General features: G+C 44.8%; 1 protein-coding gene across 11 annotated transcripts in view; it reads right to left on the bottom strand.

Annotated features, from left to right (window-relative positions):
* Positions 1 to 2,041: 2,041 nt before the first annotated feature.
* The window catches only part of PRICKLE1 (prickle planar cell polarity protein 1), a 107,562-nt gene continuing 86,281 nt past the window's right edge, over positions 2,042 to 23,322 (bottom strand). For 6 of the 11 annotated variants that reach the window (XM_068562146.1, XM_068562142.1, XM_068562140.1 and 3 more), the window contains 7 exons: positions 13,125 to 13,310; positions 11,304 to 11,417; positions 10,498 to 10,635; positions 9,711 to 9,914; positions 8,199 to 8,385; positions 6,395 to 7,258; positions 2,042 to 4,353 (listed from right to left, as the gene is read on the bottom strand). In XM_068562146.1, the coding sequence (XP_068418247.1) occupies positions 3,491 to 4,353; positions 6,395 to 7,258; positions 8,199 to 8,385; positions 9,711 to 9,914; positions 10,498 to 10,635; positions 11,304 to 11,417; positions 13,125 to 13,259 (2,505 nt within the window). In that variant the 5' untranslated portion in view covers positions 13,260 to 13,310 and the 3' untranslated portion in view covers positions 2,042 to 3,490. Of the gene's footprint in view, positions 4,354 to 6,394; positions 7,259 to 8,198; positions 8,386 to 9,710; positions 9,915 to 10,497; positions 10,636 to 11,303; positions 11,418 to 13,124; positions 13,311 to 14,080; positions 14,355 to 15,765; positions 17,509 to 22,325; positions 22,686 to 23,198; positions 23,236 to 23,322 lie in introns of those variants that run through there. The other 5 variants (XM_068562151.1, XM_068562149.1, XM_068562147.1 and 2 more) reach the window with 5 other exon arrangements.

Genomic DNA, 23,322 nt, shown 5'->3' on the forward strand with positions numbered 1-23,322 from the left:
CTGGCAGATGTTTTACAGAAGTTCAAATTCCTGGTTCCTTTTGTAAAGTCTGAAGGTCTAGCATGTACACTGCTTCTCTGTCCACAGTGGCAGTCGAGTGCGCCTTAGGAGAGAGCAGGTCAGTCAACCAAAGCCTGCCCACACAGTGTTGACAATCCTGTGCGCTACGCACCCTCGGGCACTCCCCAAACACCTCCACACCCATACTTGCCCAGCCTGTCACCCAAGGACTTTGTGGGGCAGGGCCACATGCCACACAGGGAAATCTAGCAGTCTTCAGTGCCCATTCCAATTTTACTACCCTTTTAAGATGGCCCGTGCTTTGTATCTAAAGTGAGAGGGGTTAGACAGCAAATCTCTCCTTGCACTTCTGGTACTTTTTATTTAACTCAGGAACTGGAAAGCAGAGTGCCAAGAAGAGCAAGTGCATACACAAGGTGAATCATTTTCTTTTACTGAGTGCTGAAAGGAGTTCCCATTGACATTTTATCAGCATCCCTACATGGGCTGTAAGCAAAATGTTCTCCAGTTTGGTCTGAAGTGAGGAAAATGCAATCATTAGGGTTCTGCTTCACCCATGTAGAGATTAGAGGCAGTGTTTTAATATTTGATATTTACCTTGGGACCAAATTTTAGAGTTTAGTGACTGACTAGACACTTTGTTAACTAAATCTATATGAACACTTTATAGCAACTGTAGGCCTAGTTTTCTAGCCTAATTAATTCTTTACAGAACTGCAAGGTAGCTGCTTCCCTTTCTTCCTTTGTAGATAGTCTTCTTTGTTATTGCTATTAACCAAGATTTAAAAGCTTTAAAGGTTATGTTATTATTATGAATAAATATTTCTGCATTCCCTTAATCCTTTGGCAATCTGTATAACCCTTATATAAGGAAATGAAAAGATGAATAGGGTGATTATTGCCAGAAGCAAAAGCAACTATGACTTGAAAACTACCGAGGACAGTGACTTCAGCTTATACCTGCCTTTCTCCAGGTTAAGTAAGGCTGAATATTACCTGTTTACTATTTGTTATCCATCCTTTCCAAGCAACAGTCTTTTCTAAAAGGATGCCCACTGTTTGCAGCATAGGATCTGAAAAGGTCTTCAAAAATCAGGAAGTCTGCTCCTGTGTCACGTGAGATTGTGAGGGAAGAAGCACTCTCATACTTGTAAATGTAGAGCAGGAGATGGCCTTCTGGAGGAAAACTGGTGATAACCATCAAAATTTTAAATGCATGACCCTTGTCCCAGGAACTGTGCTGCTCAGAATTTATGTGCATATGTGCCAGTGCAGGATAAGGTGTCTATGAGGAAATTCAAGCCCATCACTAAAGGACTGGTGACGTAAATTATGGTATATCCAAAAGTAGACTATTATGCAGTCATTACAAGAACAGAATGAGGCAGACCTATATGCACTAACGTGGAATGTCCACATGTAAAGTGAGAAAAGCAAGTTTAAGCCGGTCTAGTTTGCTGCCATTTTTAAAAGATACATTAATGTAAATATGGTTTGAACATCTGAAGGATACACTAGAAATGGGTAACAGTGGTTCCTTCTAGGGAGGGGAACTGAGGGGTGGAGAGTGGAAAGGAGATTCTTCACTGTTTTTTGTTGTTGTTTTTTAACCACGTGTGTGCATTTTCTTTTCACTGCTATGTTTTTAAAATGAACCAGACAAGGGAAACGATGATACAGTTATTGAGGAAAGAGCTCTCCCCTCATTGGTGTGTTTCTGAAGGGGCTCTGTCTAGCCCAGATACCAAACCTTGCCCCATCCAGGGGAGGATATAGTGGATGCTGTCGAGCACTGGTTTTCCTGTTGGATTCAGGTCTGCCCTCCCAAGGCCTAACAGCTTTCCCCCATACCAGCAAATACGGACAGCTTTGCTTCTGTGCCTCAACTTCTATTTTGTGCCGACTGGTAGGGTAAGTGGACACGCAGGAGTCAAATGTTGGTCTGTTAATGGTAGGAGAACGGCACGGTAAATCAAAGGAGCAAAATGGATCCAGTGATCTGGATATGTTTGCAGAGATCTGTGTTCAGAAAGGTAGTTTGTTATTTATTAAGCATTTATTAAATACCTTCCTAAAGTTCTGCGATACCACTGGGACACTGAGTTAGTTAGGGCTGAAACATATGTGCAAGAATGGCCCATATCAAAATATTAGCTCATCAGTTCAAATCCAATGTAATTCTCCCTTGAAATAGAACCACATATTCACTTGAAGTAACCAGTAACACAGCATCCTCTAAATACTTTAAAAGAAAAACATAACCAGAAGGCCCGGTTTTCAAAACTGCTGTTAAAGGCCAACAAATTAGCTGGAAAGGAGGGATGAAAAGGAATAAATCTACAAAGTACTCTGCCACAGAAAGCAGATCCTTGTAGTTTTTTTGGTCTCTTTCCATGAGATAATCACTACCTTGCTGAATATGGGAAAGGCAACCCCTGCCCATCCCAAAGGGGAAAAAAAGTATTCACCCAAACAGCTTCTACTTGTTTTTACCATATATTCCAGGTGTACGTGTAGGGGTTTTTTTTCATTTGTTTGTTTTTACATTTATACAGTTTACATTGCTTGACCCATAAATAACACTTGTAAGATTAATAGGGCCATAGTTTTAAAGAGTATTTACATAGCCCCACCATGCATACAGAGCCTTTTTAATATTGGAAAAAAAAAAAAAAAAGGAACTTTCCATCACTAGGCAATATAAATTTGACCATCTAAACTTATAAACCCTGACTAAAATACAAGCAATCATTTCATCCATAAATGCTGTTTCTGGTTCCCTAACAAATCTAGCACTGCAGTGTAACAAACATCTTACATTTCAGGGATATAAAAATATCAGCTTTAAAATCTGAACTGTACAGTATATATACATTAATATTTGCACCGTTAAATTAGGAATACACTTAAGTCTATGAGATACTACATTATAAATAGCAATGTTCTTTTCGATCTCTAGCTGGAGCTAATACAATATAATGTTTACCTGGCTAATGAGGGTTGGAAGGGGACGACGTGGCCTTGCATGACGGGATGCACAGTGTTGGCTGGGTCACATGACTACGTGCATGCCGCACAACAGGACAGACTGTCAGGACCTGGACCAACCTGGTGCAGATAAACGACAAACACTAGTGCTTTACAAAGGTGGCTCGAGTTCTCTATTGTCTAAAATCAACACCCCCATCCAATCACCTCTCAACAGGTTCTTGAGGATCTCTTGAGGGTTGGAGATCAAACTGTGATGCACCCGACAGGCACAAGAGGTCACGTCCACCTGGCACCATCCAAGGAGGGTAAATGGAGAAATCACACCTTCCAAAGGCTAATCTGACACTGTAAACAGCAGTCGGGGTCTCATTTACATGGGCAAAGCACTTGAATCTATTTTAGCAACTTTCCTATGGAAGAAAAAAGATACGATTTAAGATGGCTAATGGCTAAGTTTACGATCTCCACAGCTACTAGGTTAAGAAATGATACAGTTTTTGCCTTTGTGTCCCTTTTTCTTCTTGGATTTAGTTGTCCTCTGACCAAACTGAGGAGTGGGGAGTGCAGAAGTTGGACTAGAAAGGTCGTCTGTATAGTATGCGTATCTCTGCGGCCGGGGCTGAGGAATTGGCTGTCCGAGAAAATATCCTTCTTCTTCTGAGTCGGAGGAGGAGGAGGTGGAGGAGGAGCACCAGGAGTCGTCGTCCTCCCCGTAGAGTCCCAGAAACCGAGGCCCTCCCGGCTTCTGCAGGGTGTAGTCGGATGTGGCGTGGGCGTACCGCCCGTACAGGTCAGCGTTCTGGATGTAGGCCTGGATCTCCCGGGCACTCTTACTCTGGATAAACTTCTCATAGTTATCAGGGGCATAAAGCCGCAGCCTGTCCTTGGGAGAGTATTTTCTTTCTGTAACGAGGTTCAGAGCATTGTCCGAGCGGGACTTCCTACTTCTTCTGCGGCGATGGTGATGAGACCTGGGTCCCCTTTCTTCAAAATGGTACACCCGTCTCCGCGTTCTCTCACTCATGGGCGGCTGCCGGATTTCGATGTTCTCATAGCTTCCGTTGTCAATGACATCATCGGAAAACTTGACCTGCTGTGGCCTGGACTGAGACTTGGACCTGCGGAGTACTGGCAGGTGCACTGGCTTCTCCTCAGGCAGGACTTTTTCTGGACACAGCTCTGAACTGAGGCTCTTCAAGGACTCTGTGCTCCTGTGCAGCATGGAAGAGTTCAAAGTCCCCATATTGCTCATTTTCTCACAGTCTTCTGCCTCTATTTCCTCGAAGTTTTGCAGAGAATATAACGATGGCCTTGGCTTGCTTTCTCCATCCACCGAAGCCCCTAAAAGAAAAGCCAAGACAAGATGTGATTCTCGGTAATCCTGATACTCTGACACTTATTACCAACAAGCTACTGAAAGGAAGCATTTCAAAGTGACGTCTCTCAAACCTCAGTATCTGATTAACGATCACTAGGCAAAACCAACATACTCCAATATACACTTAATTGACAAGAGGTATGAATTTTGTTATTGAAACAAGGGGCCCAGCATCTCCTACGAGCCCAGCCGTTTTGGAGCCAAACGTGAGTTACAGCCCATGGGATGAGCAGCCAGACTTTAAAAGCTTACCTTCCTAAACTAAGAGTCCTGTCATTAGCTTATTAATACGACACACAGAAGCTTCTGTCTCTCAACCCATTAAAGCCAGACTGCTTCATCTGAACGTCTCTCAAAGCAGTCCTTCCCTTTGCTCTCACACGGCTACCATTATGGTCCTCTTCCTATAGCCAGACTAGTCTTATACCTGGTCGCGCAGCCCAAGGGCCACGTCCAGCCCACAGCCTATTTGTGGATAGAGTTTCATTGGGACACAGCTACACCTATTTGCTCCCATGCTATCTATGGTTCCTTCCACAATGACAGAGTTAAGTAGTTGCAACAAAGACTGTAAGGCCCCAAAAGTACTCTCTAGCCCTTTATGGAAGAAGTCTGCCAAACCCCTGACCTAGACCTTCGTCAAATCTTCTGCCCCTTCGACCCATAAACTAATAATGCCACTTCCATATTAATCTCATTTTAAAACTTTTCTCAAAGCCAATATTGCAATCCTTGTTATAACAGGGCTCAGGCAAGTTAAGAGAAATGGATGTAACCCAGATAGCTGTAAGGAACAACAGGAAGTGGTGTGAACTGTTGTCAGCTGGAGGCTACACAGCTTCCTACTTTCTAAAGAAAGCCTGTTTTTCAGCCCATCATTGTCAAGAAATGTCAGCACCAGCACGACGTATACCAAATGTTGTCTATTTTTGATATTAAATGTTAAAACACCTGTCATAGGGCCTAGCAAACAGGAGGTGCCTAATATTTAGTCTTACCCACCATTCCTCAAGTCCCCTTTACTGTAGGCCTTAACATTGACAAGCCTGACCAAAGCCAGGAGGGTAGCTGTCTTATCCCTCCTTGCCCGGTACCTGGCACAGGGTCCCTCCTGGCAGCAGGCAGCTGCTCAAGCCTTTCCTGCCTATGTTACAATGTAACATAACCTTTATGAAAGGACTGAATGTCATTCGTTGGACTATAAAACTAGCCAAGTGACAGCAGTATTTCTGTATCCAAAAACTTACTGCAAATGTAAGATTCAGGAGGGCTGGGTTCCAGGTTCAATCTTGTCTTTAAACACCTATGTAAAGTTGGCATTTAGCCTCTCGGCACCGCTTGCGGTATCTTAGTTCCCCGACCAGGGATTGAACCCTGGCAGTGAAAGCACCGAGTCCTAACCACTGGACCACCAGGGAATCCCCTAGCCTCTTGGAAATTCAAGTTTCCTTATTTGTAAAATGCAATAATATCCACTCTATCAGGTCATTTTAAGGATGAAATGTAGATAACTGACGTGAATGTGTTTTGAAAACATTAAAGTGAAATTATTTTATCATCTGGGTAAAAAAAAAACTTAGCTATTTTTGAGCTGCCTGTCGCCACAGGGCAATTCAGGAAAATACAAAAAATGTTCTGTGCTTAGAGAGTACACATGTTGACTTTATTATCTTGAAATTCATAGCATGATCCAAAGAGTCCAGTATCTTTCTTCAGGTACAGATGCAGACTCCACGATCCCAATAAATTCATTTCTCCTCTTCAAAGCAGGGATAATAAGCCCTATCCCCAAAGACTGTATTGAAAATATATTTTATAGGTATGCACACATGTACACATGTGTTTGTTTTGCTATAGTGTTTGGCATTCAACTGAAACTCCTTCCTCTCCTTGGTCTACAGTTGTAAATAACATAGCCCCCCTGCTGGTGCTGACCTGATATTTGTGGAATGAGCTTTTCAGTGGCTCCTTTTTCAAATACCCCATAACCCCTAGATTATGTACCTGTGATATTAGACAAAGCCAAAGAATCCATAGAATCCCGAACACTCTGCTCTGGTTTCAAGTCTGACAAACACTCCAGGGAATCTTCATACCACTGAGTTTGATCATGACTATATCCCGAAGCCCCATGGTCCAGATCCAACTCCTGGAGCCTTCGACTGCTCGCAGGGCCCGGGTGGCTGCCATAAGCAGAATCCCCCAGTCCATCTTGTGACTGTGCCCAGTACATATCAGACTGGTATTTCTTACTTGCAAGGCTCTGGTTATTTTGCTTTAACTCGGTCTTATTTTTAACCATGTTATCAGATATCCAGTGCTCACTGGCTCGAATGTCCATCTCATTGGGCTGCTGCTGAAAGAGGCTTTTATCACCAAACTTGAGGAGCAGCTGCGTCATATAATCTTCATGCTCAGCCCATTCTTCAGGGTCTTCTGGGGTTTCGTGCTCTACTCTGCCTTTCCAAAATTCTTCATTGACGAAACCTGCTCCTTGCCTGGAAAGACTCAGATCATCCAGTTTCCGAGAAAGGGTGTTGTCAGCATTGCCTGAAAGGCCAGGAAACTTGTAGTTCAGAGCAGGGGACAAGAGGAGAGACTGCCGACACTGATCTGCCGACCGGCTGCTTTTGCCCATCCGGACACTTCTTCTGGAGTCTCTTGATCGGGCCGACTGGAACGCAGAGTCCGAAGAATCCGAGGCATGGACGTCTTCACCGAGGCTGCATGTCTTTGAGCAATAAATCTGACCTTGTTTGGGAAGGAAGGGGCATCCCAACAGAGAGGCTTTGCACTGGGCGCAGGAAAAGCAGGCCTCTGTAGCGTGCCAGTGCTGTCCGTCGTAGGTCATCTGCGCATGGTCCACACCTGTTTCAAAAAAGGATCCAGTAACAGGTCACAGTTCCATCTTGAAACAAAGGCAGAAGAAACAGAAAAGACAGACTGTGGGCATGAGGGAACACTTGGGGCTGACGGGACTGTTCCAGATCTTGATAGGGCTGTGAGTTACACAGGGGCAATTAATTCTCATTATTTGCAGATGCCACATTTACAAATTTGCCTACGTGCTAAATATTTTGTAGTTCAAAAATCAATACTCGCAGAGCTTTCAAGGTCATTTGTGGACATGTGCAAGGTGGCAAAAATATTTGAGTCAAGTGATGTGTGTGTCCCAGCCGGGGTCAAAGGGCACTGCACTCACACTTGCGGCCGATTTAGGGCCATTTTTTCGCATTTTTTGTGCTTTCTGTTGGTGGTTTTGCTGTTTAAAATGGCCCAAGCATAGAGCTGAAGTGCTGTCTAGTGTTCCTAAGTGCAAGGAGGCTGTGATGTGCCTTGGAGAAGCAATCCATGGGTTAGATAAGCTTTGTTCAGGCAGGAGTTACAGGGCTGTTGGCTGTGAGTTCAATGATAATGAATCAACAACATATATTAAATAAGGTGTCTTTAAACCAAAACATACACACCAACAAGATTATATATTGATTGGTTGATGACAATGTTGCGACCAGAGGCTCACAGGAACCTAACCCACTGGATCCCTAGGAGCAGTGGCTCAGTATGGGGTAATTCAGTGTCCACGGCGACTCTACAGAACACAACTAGCAGAAGTAATGAGAATCCAGTATACACCCATTTATCAAAACTCATCAAACTGAAACATTTAAAACCTATACATTTCATGGTATGTAAACTATCCCTCAATTAAAAAAACAAAAAAAAAAGGAAAGAAAGAAAAAAGAGTATAGGCATCAGAGACAGACTAATGGATAAGTGACAGAGCCAGCAGGCTGGGCCGTGGACGCACCAATATGCTCGCCGCAGGTCTCACAGTACTCGGCGTACAGGGACTCGAAGCAGCCGCAGCAGAACGGGCGGCCGTCCTTCATGATGTACCTCTGTCCCCCCAGGACCGTCTCGCACTCAAGGCAGCAGAAGTGTTTCATGTGCCAGTGGCGACCCTCTGCTTCTGTGCACTCATCAGCAAAAATTATCTTCAGAGAAATATGAGGCCATAGGATGAAAAAAAAGTATTGTGAACGATTTTAAAGGTCAAGTAACTGCACGTTTGCTGGGCAATTGACAGGCACTGGATCTTAAAGTCGCTTAGACAGTGAACTTTGTTTCTTACAGCCTCAAGCTTAACTAACTAACTTGATTTAGCTATAGAACAAGAACAGAAAGTGAAAACGTTGAAAAAGAGAAACTGAGTGCATGCTGATACTTTAAAAAACAAAACAGAATTCTACATTGGATATAATTCACTTGGTCCTATTTTTGCTCCCCAATCACACTTTGTTGGCATAATCTGGCAAAGAATACATTAACATTGAAATAATTTAGTGGTCTGTGCATCTTTTAATAAAGAAAACTCACTAAAGTGGCTGTGGAGTCAACATAGTTAGTGCTCTCTGAATGCTGGATTATGTAAACACCACTTGTGTAGACAACGCTTCGTTTGACGGTGCCGTCTCCAGATTAAGGACTTTTAATTTTTTTACATTTTCGCTTTCAAAAAATTTTCAAATAGCACATCATTGAAAAAACTTAAACGTATAAAGGTAAAAACTGAAAGTTTACTGTCACTGATTGAAGTAGACTAGGGAGATAATAATGAATAAATGCAATGAGGTTCCCTGGATGCGGTGAATAAATGCAATGAGGTTCCCTGGATGGGGTCTTGGAATAAAAAACAGACATCAGTAGAAAAACTAAGGAAATCTAAATAAAATCTATGGTTTAGTTAATGGTATTACATCAGTGTTAACTTCTTAGTTTTGATGCATATACCATGGTTCTGTGAGACGTTTTAACAATAGGGGAAGCTGGGAGAAGGGTACACAGGGACTCTCTGTATCTTTGCAACTCTTCTATAAATCTAAAAGTACTTAAAAATGAAGAGCTTAAGGAAAAAAATTTCATTTCACACCACCAGCCCTCCCCACACATGCTCCAGGGGCCACCACTGTTAACTTAGTGTATGTCTTTACATACCATTTCTGAGTGTTTGCAAATATGTATACAGTCTTGTTCTTACCCCTTTAACAAGAGTACGATCAGTTGCTGCACACTCTTCTTGCAACTTGCTTTCTTCTCACAGTCCATCAAGGACGTGCTACTTATCAATACACAACGACACCTGCTGCTTTCTCTTTATTAGCTGCATATTATTCCATTGTACCAACGGGAAGGGTTATCTTAAAAATGTACACACAGAGCGCAAGCAGGAGAGATCTGTGTTTTGCTTAGGTGTGAACAGTGGAATACTGGCTTACTAGAAGCTTATTTTTTTCCAGTGTTAAGGGATGAACTTTTTTACCTCGTCACATGCTGAACACCGGGGTTTGAGCAGCTCAGCATGGTGCCGGCCACAGTGAATTTTTCCATCCTGATAAAAATAGATGAGGTCGACCAGCAGCTCGTTGCACGTGAAGCAGACAAAACAGGATGGGTGCCAGCATACTCCAGGGCCCGCTCGAGAGGCAAACACTGCAATTTCACCTCCATTTATCTTCAACCCACACTAAAAACAAAAGAATTTAGATCTTAAATGACCCCTTTTTAATGACTGGATTCTCAGCCTTTTCCACTTTACGCTAAATCCCAAGTTTGTCAGCGAAACTTTACTTTTGTCCCCTCCTGCTAGTGATTAAATAGCTCTTTAATGTGGGATTATTCGTGATTCTCCACTGGAATGAACATGCCTCAGATCTACTACCACACTGGGCTGCTCCTCAGAACACGCGCAGTGGTTTTCTGGAGGCGTCCTCCTGTTGGATATACTCCTACTCCGAGGACAGCCAGAAAGGAGGCCCCGAATGTCTTCATTACGTCCCTGTGTTCTTGAACACTAGGTGCCCCCCAGCACCGTGCTCCACGCCAAGACCCCACGAAAGGCCAGATTTCACCCGATGTTTACATGCCTCCCCCATAATGCACAGCAGTGTAGCCAGTTACTGACACGAATCCCCACGTAATAAGAAGCTACGCTGCCTTTCCTTCTCTCAGTTTTTGGAGGCTTTTAGGGGGCCCACGCCTGTGCTGGCACTGCCCCCTACCCCCCCAGCTGATCCACGCACATCACTACTCATCCTAGAACGGGCTACCTGCTCGCACACAGCGTGCATCGCTGCTCTGGACAGAAGTTTAATCGTCCCTCTTCCGAGTGCTTCTTTCTTCCGCTGAGCACTGAACACTTGCAACTCTTTTTCCTCCTCTTCACTCAAAGTCTGGCAATACCGCACCTTCACAGAAAGAAACAGAAGCACCACTCTGAAACAAACAGCCTCCGTCACCAATTCTTTATTTCCAGAATCAAGTTTCAGGAAATAAAACAGCAAGTTTAGCTGGCCTGCCCCCGTGAATCGCCAGTTTAAAAATGACCCCGTACGTTTAAAATGACACCAAATCTTGCAGCCTCTCTAGCAAAAGGGAAATGCAATTTGAAGGAAGAAGAGTCCTTTTTTTTTTTTTTAAAGATGAAAAGTTTAATTTAAACTCTTATCAGCAGAGACACTAAAAAATCATAAGACATTAACCTTTCTACAAAAGGTTTAAACTTGCTAATTGCCACCTTCATTCTACATTCTACAGGCACTCAAGTCCACTGCAGGCCTGGGCCACCATAAAGCACTGACTCTGGGTGAAGGGGTAGGGAGATCGCAGGAATTTGTAGGCTCCTGATAACTGGTGGGTGGCTGCAAACACTGTAAAAACCAACTTGTGTTAAGTTTATTGCACTGACACCCTTTTCTCTCTTAAAGAATGGAAAGCTGTATTCTCTGGCCCAATTTTAACTGAAGAAGGGCAAAAGGGCCCTAGCCAGGGAGGAGCTGGGGTTTATGGGAGGCACCACGATGCTCAGGGTGGATTTTTTTTTTTTTCCTAATTAGCCTTCTTCCTGTTATTTTACCTCATTATCATGTGGTGGCAACTGGTACAAAAGCTGTTTAATTCGGTGTTTCTCTCCAGGGCTGTTAACATAAGGAACCTTTTCCTCTGGTAAGCAAGCAAAATAGAGCTGGATCTGAGAGAGAGAGAAGAGGACATCAGCACACAGGAAGCGAACACTTCAGCTCATTCCATCTTCACGTTACCCTGCCCTTTAGGTACTGGCTCTGGCCTCTGACAGGATTTGGCTACTCGTAGCTAATGAGAAGAGAAGCTGAGCCAACTCAGCAGAACTGCAAACCCACAAATAGCTAGCATCCAGCTGCTAAATTGCTCTTCAGGAATGCAATTCATAGTGACAATTAGGGGCATCATAAATTATGCACCATAAGACATGCACATTTAATGCTAGGGTCAGCCGAGAGAGTCCTGAATGAATACTGGAAATGACCACACAAGGCTGTGTGACACTGTCCACAATCGAGCCACTACACAACACATTGGATTTGCTCTCTGAATTTTACACGTTGCAAAGACAAAAGCTGTTTTGTTAAACTCTGTAAACTCTCCCTTATCAGGTTCTCTCAAGCTTCAGCTTTCTTTGCTTGCATGGGTGCTATTTTCTAAATATCTGGAGTCAATTTCCCCAAGGAAACTGGAAGGGAGCTATATTAACCTGTACTTAGTTCACTTTGAAAGGGGAACTCGATTTTTGTTTGAGATTTTTTTTTTTTTCTTTCTGTTGTATCTAAAGGAAATCCTTAATGAGTACTGCGAAGGATACTGCAGTGCTGAGGAAAGATGAAAATGTTTGAAGGAAAAAAAATAGGAGATTAGGGAATTTGGGGCTTGTCTGCTTCAATATCTTAGTGTCTCACAAAACCTACTCACCCTAAGCTGCAAGAAGGGTTCTCTCTTAATGAGCAGTTTATCAAAACATTGCTTTCCTACCTGGAGGACCAGCTCTCCACCCTCTTCCATTGCATCAGCCGCAGGAGCTTGTACGGTTGTAAACACTTACTGAATACTAGCTACCTGTGTGCCAGGTACTGTGCTAGACCCCGGATGAATCGGAAACCCCTCTTCTCAAACGAGCTCCCATCAAAATGGGAAACACAACCATAACTCAGAAGCAATCATACACCTAGTTGGCTCTTTTAATTTCAAACTATCTTGGCCCTTATGTCTAACACCAGCAATTTTTAATAAGTTCATCATTATAAGGATATTGGGAAGATAAAAATAGGTACACAGAATGTTCTCATCTTCCTTAAAATAACAATACAACAAAGCACAAAATGAGCTCTTTAATTTTTTTTCCAATTTACACCATGTGGTGACAGAATCTTTCATGCACAAGGTTATCAAAGGCCAAATCCTATGCAATAACACTTCAGATGGTCTCTCACAGCTCTGTATCTCCTCTCTTCCAAAGCAAAGGCACTGCTGAGAACTGACTTGGAAACTTTCCTCTTTCCTTTGATTACCTTTTTGTTGTTACTAAAGTTTTTGAAAAAGTTAAACTCCTCCCACTCTCTCCAAAGGGACACCCAAGTCAGAAATCCGCATGACAAATGCGTAGGCAGTACTCTAGTCTTCACTCAGTAGGGCAAAAATAGCATCCTTATAGGGCTTCTGGATCCAAGAGTACAAAAGGGATTGAAAACTTCCATGGAGAAACTAAGTGTGACCTTAAAAGCAAAAATTTAAAACCATCCAAAGAGTGAGGCCCAAGGATGTAGCATGTCACTGTGACAGTGATAGTCGATCATTTTTAAAAAATAAACCCTTGAAGACCTTAAATCACATTGAAAAACAGAAAAGCAGAGGACTCAGTTCCTACCTGCTCGGGTCTGAGGCCTGGGGGGACCCAGGCGTACTCCTCCAGCGCACAGCCCGAGTCGTCATCGGACGTGGAGCTCCGCTGGCACCCGAAGGCAAGTTTGCTCATTTTGGGCTCCATCTCCAAAGGCATCATAACAAAGTCAAACAAACAGCTTCTCAGTCACAGGACATCAGACAGTGGCTGCTGTGGGCAATAGAAGACAAACCGAAGAGATGAACCCGAAGGCATTGCTCTCACCCTCCAAGAGCGTCTACTGAATGCCCGCGTACACACGGCGGGGCCCAGAGAAAGGGACCAGGTCGCCAGTGTCACCGTCCCCAGGCCCCCGGAACTTAGAATCTAGGGCCGCGTGATTCGGAAAGAGGCCCTTTACCAGCTCAGCATTTCAGAAAATGCCACCCAAACTAGCTTACTTCCAGATGCCTTTAAAAGGTGCTTCTCTACACACTGTTCATTAGAAAGGTTCTCAAGAAAACTGCTTTGCTGACTGCCCACAAATGAAATCCCTGCGAAGCCTCAGGGGTTGTAGGAAGAAGCTGGGTTTGCGCCCCCCGCCTTGCCCACTACTGTGTGCCGTGAAAAGATGGCTCCAGTTGCCCCACTTGGTTCCCTGCATTTCCTCATCCATCTTCCCAGCAGAGCACGGCTGCCTGCACAGATGGGGTCGGCTGGGCCACACTGCTTAGGTTTCAGGTTTCCAATAAAGTCTGAGAGGCACTGAACTTCGTTTACTCATGGAGTAGAAATAGCACAGTTAAATCCTTACACAGCACATTAAACCCGCAAGCCTTTACTATCCATGGGCTAAAGTCAGCCAGACGTTCATTAATGAGTTCCTTCATAAGACAGTAATTGAATCCAAGCACCAGGTTAAAATAAAATCCAGCATGGTGACAACTCGTGTTTAGCGGTGTTACTAGAAGGCTTCCACTGAAAAGCTCTGCAGTACCTACCGTGTGTGACATGCTCTCAGCCTGCTGCGGGGCACAGATTCTTAACCACTGCGCCACCAGGCTAAGTCCGCCTCTGAAAAGTCTCCTCAGATGAAGGCCTATAAAGGTGTCAAGACAACAGTCCCTGACCTACAGCCCAGGAACTCTGTTATCACCATGTATGTTCCTTCTAAGTTTCTTCCGATTTTGAAAAATCATCCCCTGTCCCCAGGCACTAAGAAGAAAAAAAAGGATACAAGACTTCCAGGATCAGATGCAGCTTTTTATACCTGCCCCTTTCCCTCCACCAAAAAAAAGAAAGAAATTTACAGATAATTAGCCCAACCCAATTTTAAAGAAAACAAGGCTCTGGGAAGTTAAGTGACTTGCCTAAGGTCACACAACTAAAAACCAGAGTCTAGTCACACTGCGTGTCTGACACATCAGACTTCCAAAAATTCTTCTGCCTTAAAAAATTCTCTCATTTGCTGCAACAAGTAGGAAAGACAGTGGAAGGTAAACATTGTCAGCCTGACAGTCATCTGTCAGTGACTCTCACAGTGCAACACGAGATACTTATTGTTAGAACATGGTACCTAGTAAAGCCTGTGAGTATGAGAACTGAGGATTTTTCTCCGATGAATCAAAGGACACTAAAAAATTAAAATTGTAACAGTTCACAAATGGGAGGCCAAACATCCAATGGCTACAATCTTTATTAGGGAGGAGCAATGCCCAACAGTAGATATTAGTCCAACTAATAAATGTAACTTTCATTCACCCCAAACAAAAAGTAAAGATGACCTCATTTCCTGCCCCACCACTGGGAGGGACTGACCTTTTACACAAGACATAAGTTCACACAGGTGTACTTCATTCATGTCTGAGGAAAGGCTTTCTAAACATTGGCACATTCCTTGTACTCCTCAGTAAAAAAGGACGTGTTAATGAAAGTCAGAACATTTCTTGGATCTAGTCTTTCCCTTTTGTTTTGAAAAAAACCCACTCCCCCCATATGGAAGGAAGAGAACTAGAGGTTAAGAATTTAATCCGGGGTGGGAGGGAGGGAGATGCAAGAGGGAAGAGATATGGGAACATATGTATATGTATAACTGATTCACTTTGTTATAAAGCAGAAACTAACACACCATTGTAAAGCAATTATACTCCAATAAAGATGTTAAAAAATAAATAAATAAAGTCTATTTTATCTGGGGGAAAAAAAAAAAAAAGAATTTAATCCGTAGCTCAAATACCCGCACCAGGAGAATGGGTGCCTTCAATGCAAATGAACCTGAATCATGAAATACGCATGTCTACCCTTTGCCAAATCTGGCTGAGGAGGGAAATGTGAAGGTACCTGCTCTGCACAGACTTACTAAGATCATAAATATTAACTAGAACCTAAAACTTAAATGTCACTATATTTTAAAACAAGAGAAAACACCGCAAATTAAGACAAACTGCAAGTTTTCCAGACTAGAACAAAGATGCAGATTGCCAAAGAGCTGAATTACTTTGACAGCTATATTGCTTGGTTAGCCTTCTGTGGAAACTGCACAGAAAATGACTACCCTCATCAAGGGAAATCACTTAGCACTCAGTGCCATGGTCCCGTCCTCCCAATCACCTGGACGCCGGCCGCGTCTCCAGCCTGCAGCTCCCACAGCCATCCCAGCCTCGGTTCAAACTGAACTGTCACTCACCGCTCACCGGCGAAGCGACGAACTTCGTGATGAACTGAAGGAACATGAGTGACACAGGCGCAGCTTTCAGTGTCCTTTGTTGACACCCTGACAACTAACTCTCTGACAACTGACTCTGACAGCTAACTCTCACCTCTGTGCCTAGCCTGGCGTGATCAGTGCCGTGACATCTGATCACCACGTCAAGCAACCCCACGAAGGCGTATCTTGCTTAAAACCAAGGAGGAAACCGAGTCACAGAGATCCGCCATGGGTCAGCTGTCCAAGGGCAGTGGCCTTAGAACCGGGCTCATGGGTGACCTTAAACCCCTGCAGCCCTGCACTGCCTCCTGGGTGGAACCTTTTCTTTGGTGAAGTAGTCACACTGCTGCTGCACTGCAGACATGCACGATGACACAGCCGGATGGGGGGGTGGGCCAGTCCACTTCACCCAGAGAGGGCATTTTAAGGAGGACATACAGTCAAAAAGGATTATAAAAATTCAATGGCCTCATGAGCTGTTGCTTCAGCGTTCTTAATCTGGAGAAAGCCTCTTGTTTTCCTTTATATCAGAGGATAATTACTTAAAATGACAAAACATTACATTTACTAACAAGTTCTAAGAGCTGCCCAAAAAATAAACATTAAAAAAAAATATAGGGCCTTCCGTGGTGGTCCAGTGGACAAGACTCTGAGCTCCCAATGCAGGGGGCCCAGGTTCGATCCCTGGTCCGGGAACTAGATCCCACACGCAAGCCGCAACTAAGAGTTCGCATGCCGCCACCAAGACCCAGCACAACCAAAGAAAGAAAGAAAGAAATATTAAAAAATAATAAGTTACTTTGCGTGACCTCCACATGCCAGGCAGTGGTACACATGCTGCATCAACACTAGGTATTTTTTCTCTACCTGATAGCATAACAACCTGAAGTTGGATTTTTCTTTTAAAAATTACCTGTCTTGTCAGCAGGCCCAGAAAGCATACTGTTAGGTATATCACCGTCTCAGACTACATCATATGGAAGCAGTATGGTTCTTGCACATGTAAGAATGTATAAAATAATTGACAAAAATGTGATCTCACAAATACACCTTATGTAGACATTTACATTACTACATGGTATTTGCTTTGCAGCACGAGTGAAAGAGGGAAGCCTGGCCATTACTTATGCTCTCTGGGTGATGATGAAGGGTCTTCCGAATGCCATCCACACATGGTTGTGTTTGCTTTGCCAAAATACTACCTTTTAGGCCAAACATGAAACAATGGCTGAATGAGATCTAACAGGAAAATTCCATTCATTCTCTTTCCAGGTGCTGTCTCTTAAGGTTGATCCTGTGAAAACAGGAGCCACACAAATCAGGTTTGCAAGTAAGCTGAATGATAACTGAAGCAGGACTATTCTGCTGCGGGCTTTGATATGGAGGGAAGCAGCTCTTCGAGATTTCTTTTTAGCAGAACCACACTTAACGTGGACAAGAGTGGCCCCGTCATGTGACTCGTCCTTTAGTCATTTTGTATGTTATTCACTACTTTTGTAAATATTTTATTTTGATGTAATTTCAAACTTCAGAGAAGTTGTAAGAAGAGTAAGGAACTCCTAGACAGAGCCTTTCACCCAGACTCACCAGCTGTTTACATTTTCCTTCATTTGCTTTGTCACCCCCCATCTCGTCCTCCTTTTCCTCCTCTTTCTCACAAACACACCCACACACTTTTGTGGGAACCATTTGGAAGTATTTTTCACATTCTCTTACCTAACCACAATTAAATTAAACATGTTCTCTTAAAAAAAAGTTTATTTAAAAAAAAATAAAACTATGTGCAAGGTACCATATTAGATGTTAGAGATAAATAGAATAAAAAAGCCAAAATAGCTCAGGCCGCCAGTATTCCGTGCTTATTCTGAGGCAGGTTTATTGTCCTGGTCTTGAAATGCTGCCATAAACTGAACTCAATCACAAGTGAATGACAATCATGCATTAACCAATTCTGTGCTAGGTTTGTTAAGGAAATGAACCAGTAGGGACCCCACCGCTCCAATGTCTTTATGATTCTGGATATAAATAAGTCTGATAAGGCAGAGAAAAGAAGTAAAACGGTTTGAGTCTGACCATGAAGGAAATCTGTAGGGGAAGCAACATCTTTAAAGCTAAAACCACTGTCAAAGAGGCCTGAGGTTGGGTAAGGAGAGATGAGATACTTTTTCCTAGAAACACGAGGATTCGGGGTTGCTCCCCAAAAGCCATGCAACAAAGTTGAAGAGTTCCATTTCCCCCCTTTGTCCTTTCTTTCCCTTCTTCCTTCAAAATAGTTAAAGAGCTACTTCTCACCATTTAAAAAGACTCAGAGACAAACAGCCCGCAGATGTATGACTTCTCAATCATCATATACTCGTCAAGAGAACACCTGACCCAAGGGACAGAAGCAGTGCTGAGGGAAGGCAACCTGTTGCCCCGGGCATTCGGTAAGCTCAGCCCTGAAGTCCTCAGACCTTTGACAAGTCACCAAACATTGTGGGACCTGGTTCTTTAAAACAGCAACTAGTTTCCTTCCAAAGATGGCCTAAGGATGTGAAAGTTTTAAAGAAGAAAATAATTATATGAATATAAAGAATTAAAGTTACCACTGACATGTACCAATCGCCACTGTTACTTCCACTGATTACACACATCTTGAAGCTGACCAGTGACATTCAGAATAAGAACACTTTAGTAACAAAGACCGAATGTTGACAGGGGAGTTTCATCTTCCTTGTGAGTTCGGGACACTCTAGCCTCCTGAAGGGCAAACAGTTTTGATAAACTATTGGCCACTACTGGCCCTCAGAGAGAGCTTCTAACCAGTCCCTACATAAAATCTCTGACACAGACATATACACACACACCCCATGTCTATGGAGCATGGCAGGGTCTTTCCAGGTGTCTTTGGCAAAGCAAAAGTTGGGAGCACCCAGTATATGACTGGCTGTGAGATGGCACTTGTTCCCCGAAGTCATTCATTTAAGGAGGGGTTCCTTGTGAGATTTACTTTCCAGATTCATTTACTTCACTCATTCATTCATCCTTATATTTAAAGACCATTATTGAGTCATTCTGGGAAACATCAAAAATCAAGGAAACTGACATTTATTCCATTAAAAGCTAGAACTTAAAAAACAAAAAAAGTACCCACTGTGATAAGAATGTTTCCAAATTCCATTTGGAATTTCCTTGCTTTCTTTAATGGTGGTATGTGTGTAAGTTATATGTGATTTAGCCTTTGGCTGATCATTTGTTTTCATTTTGAGTAGGAAATGAACAATATAAAGAACACTGGCTTCAGGATTCAAGCAAATGGAGTTCTAAGTCAGCCATCCAGTTGGGAGGAGTTGAGGGCTATCTCACAATGCAGAGGTGATGTCCAGAATTACATGGCTTCAGACACGTGCCTTTAATTTGTTGCTTTCAGTATTCTATAAATTAGGCAAATACAGTCTGAAAAGTTGTCCAAAAGTATACAGAATAATTATGCTGTGGACAAGGGCTTAAGCATTCCTCCCATAAGCACAGTAATCACTGGTTAAGGAAGATAACATACAGTATGTGAAGGTGTTATTCAAACTAAAAAACTGCCTTATTATTTTGCTATGCTATTTTGGCCATTTGGAGATCATTTATTTTGTACTGGGCTGTATGCTGCATCCAGGACAGTTAAGGATTATTATTTTGACTGACCTTGACATATACATAAATGAGCCTTTCCTATTTTCCCTAAAAAGCTTAACAGGTCAACACAGTATATAAAGGTCCAGAGGCAGTAAAGAGTTGACATTTTGCTGGAAGACACGTTCTTCCAAAGAAGCAACAATAGATGACCATGGTAGCACTGAGTAACATTTTCAAGAATTACACATCTCAAGCAGAAGACTTTGGACTTAACCCTAGAGGCAATGAGAAAGGACAAAATGCATATGAGTAGGAGGGTGCCACTCCTGGTCTTTAAATTAAAAGAGAAAAGGAACCTGGGAGGGGCCTATTAGCCCACTGTCATCAAGAGAGCCTAAACATGGTGGCTTGGGGAGAGAAAGTAAAAGGAGCCGATAAGAAAGGGGAAAACTGGGTCAAACAGAGTTCTGAGTCCTCGGTGGCTGAAAGATGATGCATCAATATGGAAATACTACATAGGCGAGTCAGAAGGGCAGGGAGGATTTGAGAGCACTGAGGAGAATGAGTTCAATCAGATTCAGATTGAGGTTATAACTGTACATCAGTTCTGGTATGGTTCCTATTATTCATCATTTTCTTGGACCAAGCTACCAAATCAAATCAAAATCATGCAAATAGAAAACAACAATTTTCAGCACCTGCCATTGAATAATGAAGTCTAAGGTCATACCCCTAATTACAAATACTTTTCCCAATGAAATTCCACTCTAGTTCCTATGAGAAGACTACCATAGCATTATAGGATCCCTAGGAAAATGTATTTCTTATGTGAACACGCCCAGGGAAGTTAGAAGTCCTTTGATCACCAAAAACCAGAACAGATACTGATTTGTGAAGTCAGTTGGGCTAACATTCCCTAAGTGTCCCCTGCTGCTAAGTGCCATCCTGTGGGCCACAAGCTGCTTAACAACTTCTTTGTTAAACTGCTTGTTAACAAGGCCTTTGTACATAGAAGATGCAGATCACACACACCCATTCAAGAGCTACTCTAATTCAGCCGGGCTAAATATGCAGGTGAGTTAAATTTAACTACAGACTAATTTGGTAGTACAGAACCCCCTAACACTTCCATCCTTTTCAACACACACACACACACACACACACACACAATGTATGTATGTATGTATTTATGAATGTATGTATGTATGTATTTATGAATGTATGTATGCATGTATGTGTGTGTGTGTGTGTGTGTGTGTGTATATATATATATATATATATATATATATATATATATATATATATCTCCTAGTTTTATGATGTCCTTAGCTTAAAACTTTAAAAAAGTCAGAGACCTGCAAAAGCCATAGGTCTTAAAACTATTACAATCAAGATTTGAATTCCCTAGTAAATGACACTAAACTGTAATCTCTTTAAAGTTTTCACACAAACAGCACTCAAGCCTATTGTCTGCTAAAGACAATAAAAAAGTCATGGCCAACAGAAGCCGACCCAATTTGACTTATACTGAAATGAATTATGATAACTGTAAAATAAAAACAGAATGAAGGTATCCGAAGATATTGCTTATGAAACATTCCTTGACTAAAAGGACTTCATACCAGCAATTAGTGGCATTAGGCCATGTGCCCTTTGGCCTTTTCTGTATTTTCCAGGTAAACCTCCATCCAACTTGTACACTTTCCGACAGCTGAGTGGCCCGTCAGGCACCATACCATTGCCAAGAAGCTATCCATTTTTCCAAGAGGAAATGTGGAACTCTGCAGGGTTTCAAAGCATTCTAATTTCATGCACAAATACATTCCACGACAGAAAGACAGCCTGCTTAAACAAAAGGAGGAAACATCATGACAAAGCATCGTCCCTTGCTAGAGCGGCGCTTTGGGGGTCAGGTTATTTGGCTGTAAACCGGTCTGTAAAGATAAAATCCGAAACGCTGGCTACGGTGTAAGACGGGCCACGCGAGGCACTGTTCTAATGAATTCACTATTTTCCATAATGGGGGGACGCAGATATTTTCTCAAAATCGTGTTCAAGTCTCCTATTGATTTTTTGAATTTCCATTTTCAACGGCGGCCCAAGGAAACGGCAGCCAGACTTGACTCCAATGTACACACAGACTCGGGTTTCACCCCGTCACCTGTTGGCTCTCGAACAACACTCCTCTTTGTGAAACTTACAGCCCTCATTTGAAACAAGCTTCCAGAGAAAACACTTCAAGAGAGTGTTTGAGAAGTCACGAGACTCGAGTTGTAAAAACAAATTCCACACATAGCCTGACTTAGCTGACACAGATTAATGGGAAAACCCGGGCTTTTTAAAAAGGCCGCGGGAGGGGAGTCGGAGGAAAGGATGCCACCGTCCTTCGGGAAAACCCTGCGGGTAAATCGAGATGGGCCGCGGGTGATGGGGCCGCCGGTCTCCGCCGGGCCCTGCGCGCCCGCCTCGGGAAGCCGCTCGGAGCAGGAGCCCGCGCCCCGGCGCCCCGCAAACCCACCCTCCGCGCCGCGCTGGCTGCTCGGGCCGCCAGGGGGCGCCCGGGCCGCGGGTCCCACTCGGCCCCCGGCTCCTCCGCCTCCGCGGCCTCCCGCACCCAGAAGCCGAGCTCCAGACCCAGCGGCGGGGAGAGAAGCCCTCCTCGGCGCCGGCGCGAGGCCCGCGAGGGCAGCCTCCCGACCCTCGGGGCCTTCGAAGCCCCCTCGCCACCTCCATAGGGGGCCCCGCACCGCCCTCGGCGCAGCGTCATCTCCCGGGGACCGCACTCGCCCCGCTGCTGGACGCCGACACGGAGTGGCCGCGGATCCCCGCGTCTATCCCCAACTTCCGACGCGAAGCCCTCTCCGCAGTCTCAGCGTTCAGCCGCTGCCGCCCGGCTGCCATCGAGCCCCGGGACCCAGACGGCGGCTCCCCACCTGCGGCCGTGCGACCGAACGCGGCCTGCAGCTCCTCCGCGGAGCCCTCGGCGCGCACTCGCCGCCCCCCGCTCTGCGACCGGCCGAGGCTGGCGGCCAGGCGCGGGTGGCTCCCGGAGGAAAACAGGGCTGGGTGCTCTGCGGGTCACCCGCGCCCACCCATTTCCGGAGGAGACCCCAGCAGGGCGGGGACCGAGGGGCGGGGGCAGCGATCGCGGGGGCCCCGTCGCGGCGCAATGCTGGCCCCGCCCGGCGGGCGAGGGGTCGCTACCGCCCGCTGTGACGCGCTCACCGCCGGCCGGTCCTCCGCGAGCCCCCTTTCGGTGCAACGCGGAGATCCTCACCCGCGGCCGCCAGCTAACCTGCCGTGGGCGAACCGGCAAGAGGTCCCCCAGTTCCCCAGAGACCCTCTGTCCCCGACGGCGTCGCCGACTCTGCTCCCCCCGTGTTTGAGTCGCCTACCCCAGGCCACAGCGTCCCCCACGCCCCAGCCCCGCGCCTCTCCAAGATCCTTCACCGCGGAAAGAAAAAACCCGTCTCCCCTCTAGCCCCGGGAGCCGGCCCTGGGCCGGCGATCTTCTGAAGTAACCAGAGCCCGCATTAAAGAAAAGTAACCATTTCGCTTCCTGCCGGTCCTACCCTCCTCGCAGCGCTGCGGGCCGGCAGCCCAGCTTGCGATCCACGCCCTGCTCCGCACCCGGCTCCCGCCCGCAGGAGGCGCCTGCCCGGCCTGATCTCGCTGCCACCCGCTTTCCAGGAACTGTCACTGCAAACCGTGCCCCCGGCAGGTCTCCACGAGGTCCCGCGCACACGCTACTCCTCGAAAAGTTACCCCCCCCCCCACTTGGCCAGCCTCGTAGCTCGAGCACCTACCTCGGTCCGCCCGCTCCGTTCCCGGGAGCCCTAGTGAGTGGAGCAGCTGACATGCAAATAAATACCACAGGACGCTTATGTAAACTTCCCCCTCCCGCAGGTGCACGCGCGGGCCACAAAACTC

This window comes from Eschrichtius robustus, chromosome 13 (assembly GCF_028021215.1).
Source record: "Eschrichtius robustus isolate mEscRob2 chromosome 13, mEscRob2.pri, whole genome shotgun sequence".
NCBI lineage: Eukaryota > Metazoa > Chordata > Mammalia > Artiodactyla > Eschrichtiidae > Eschrichtius > Eschrichtius robustus.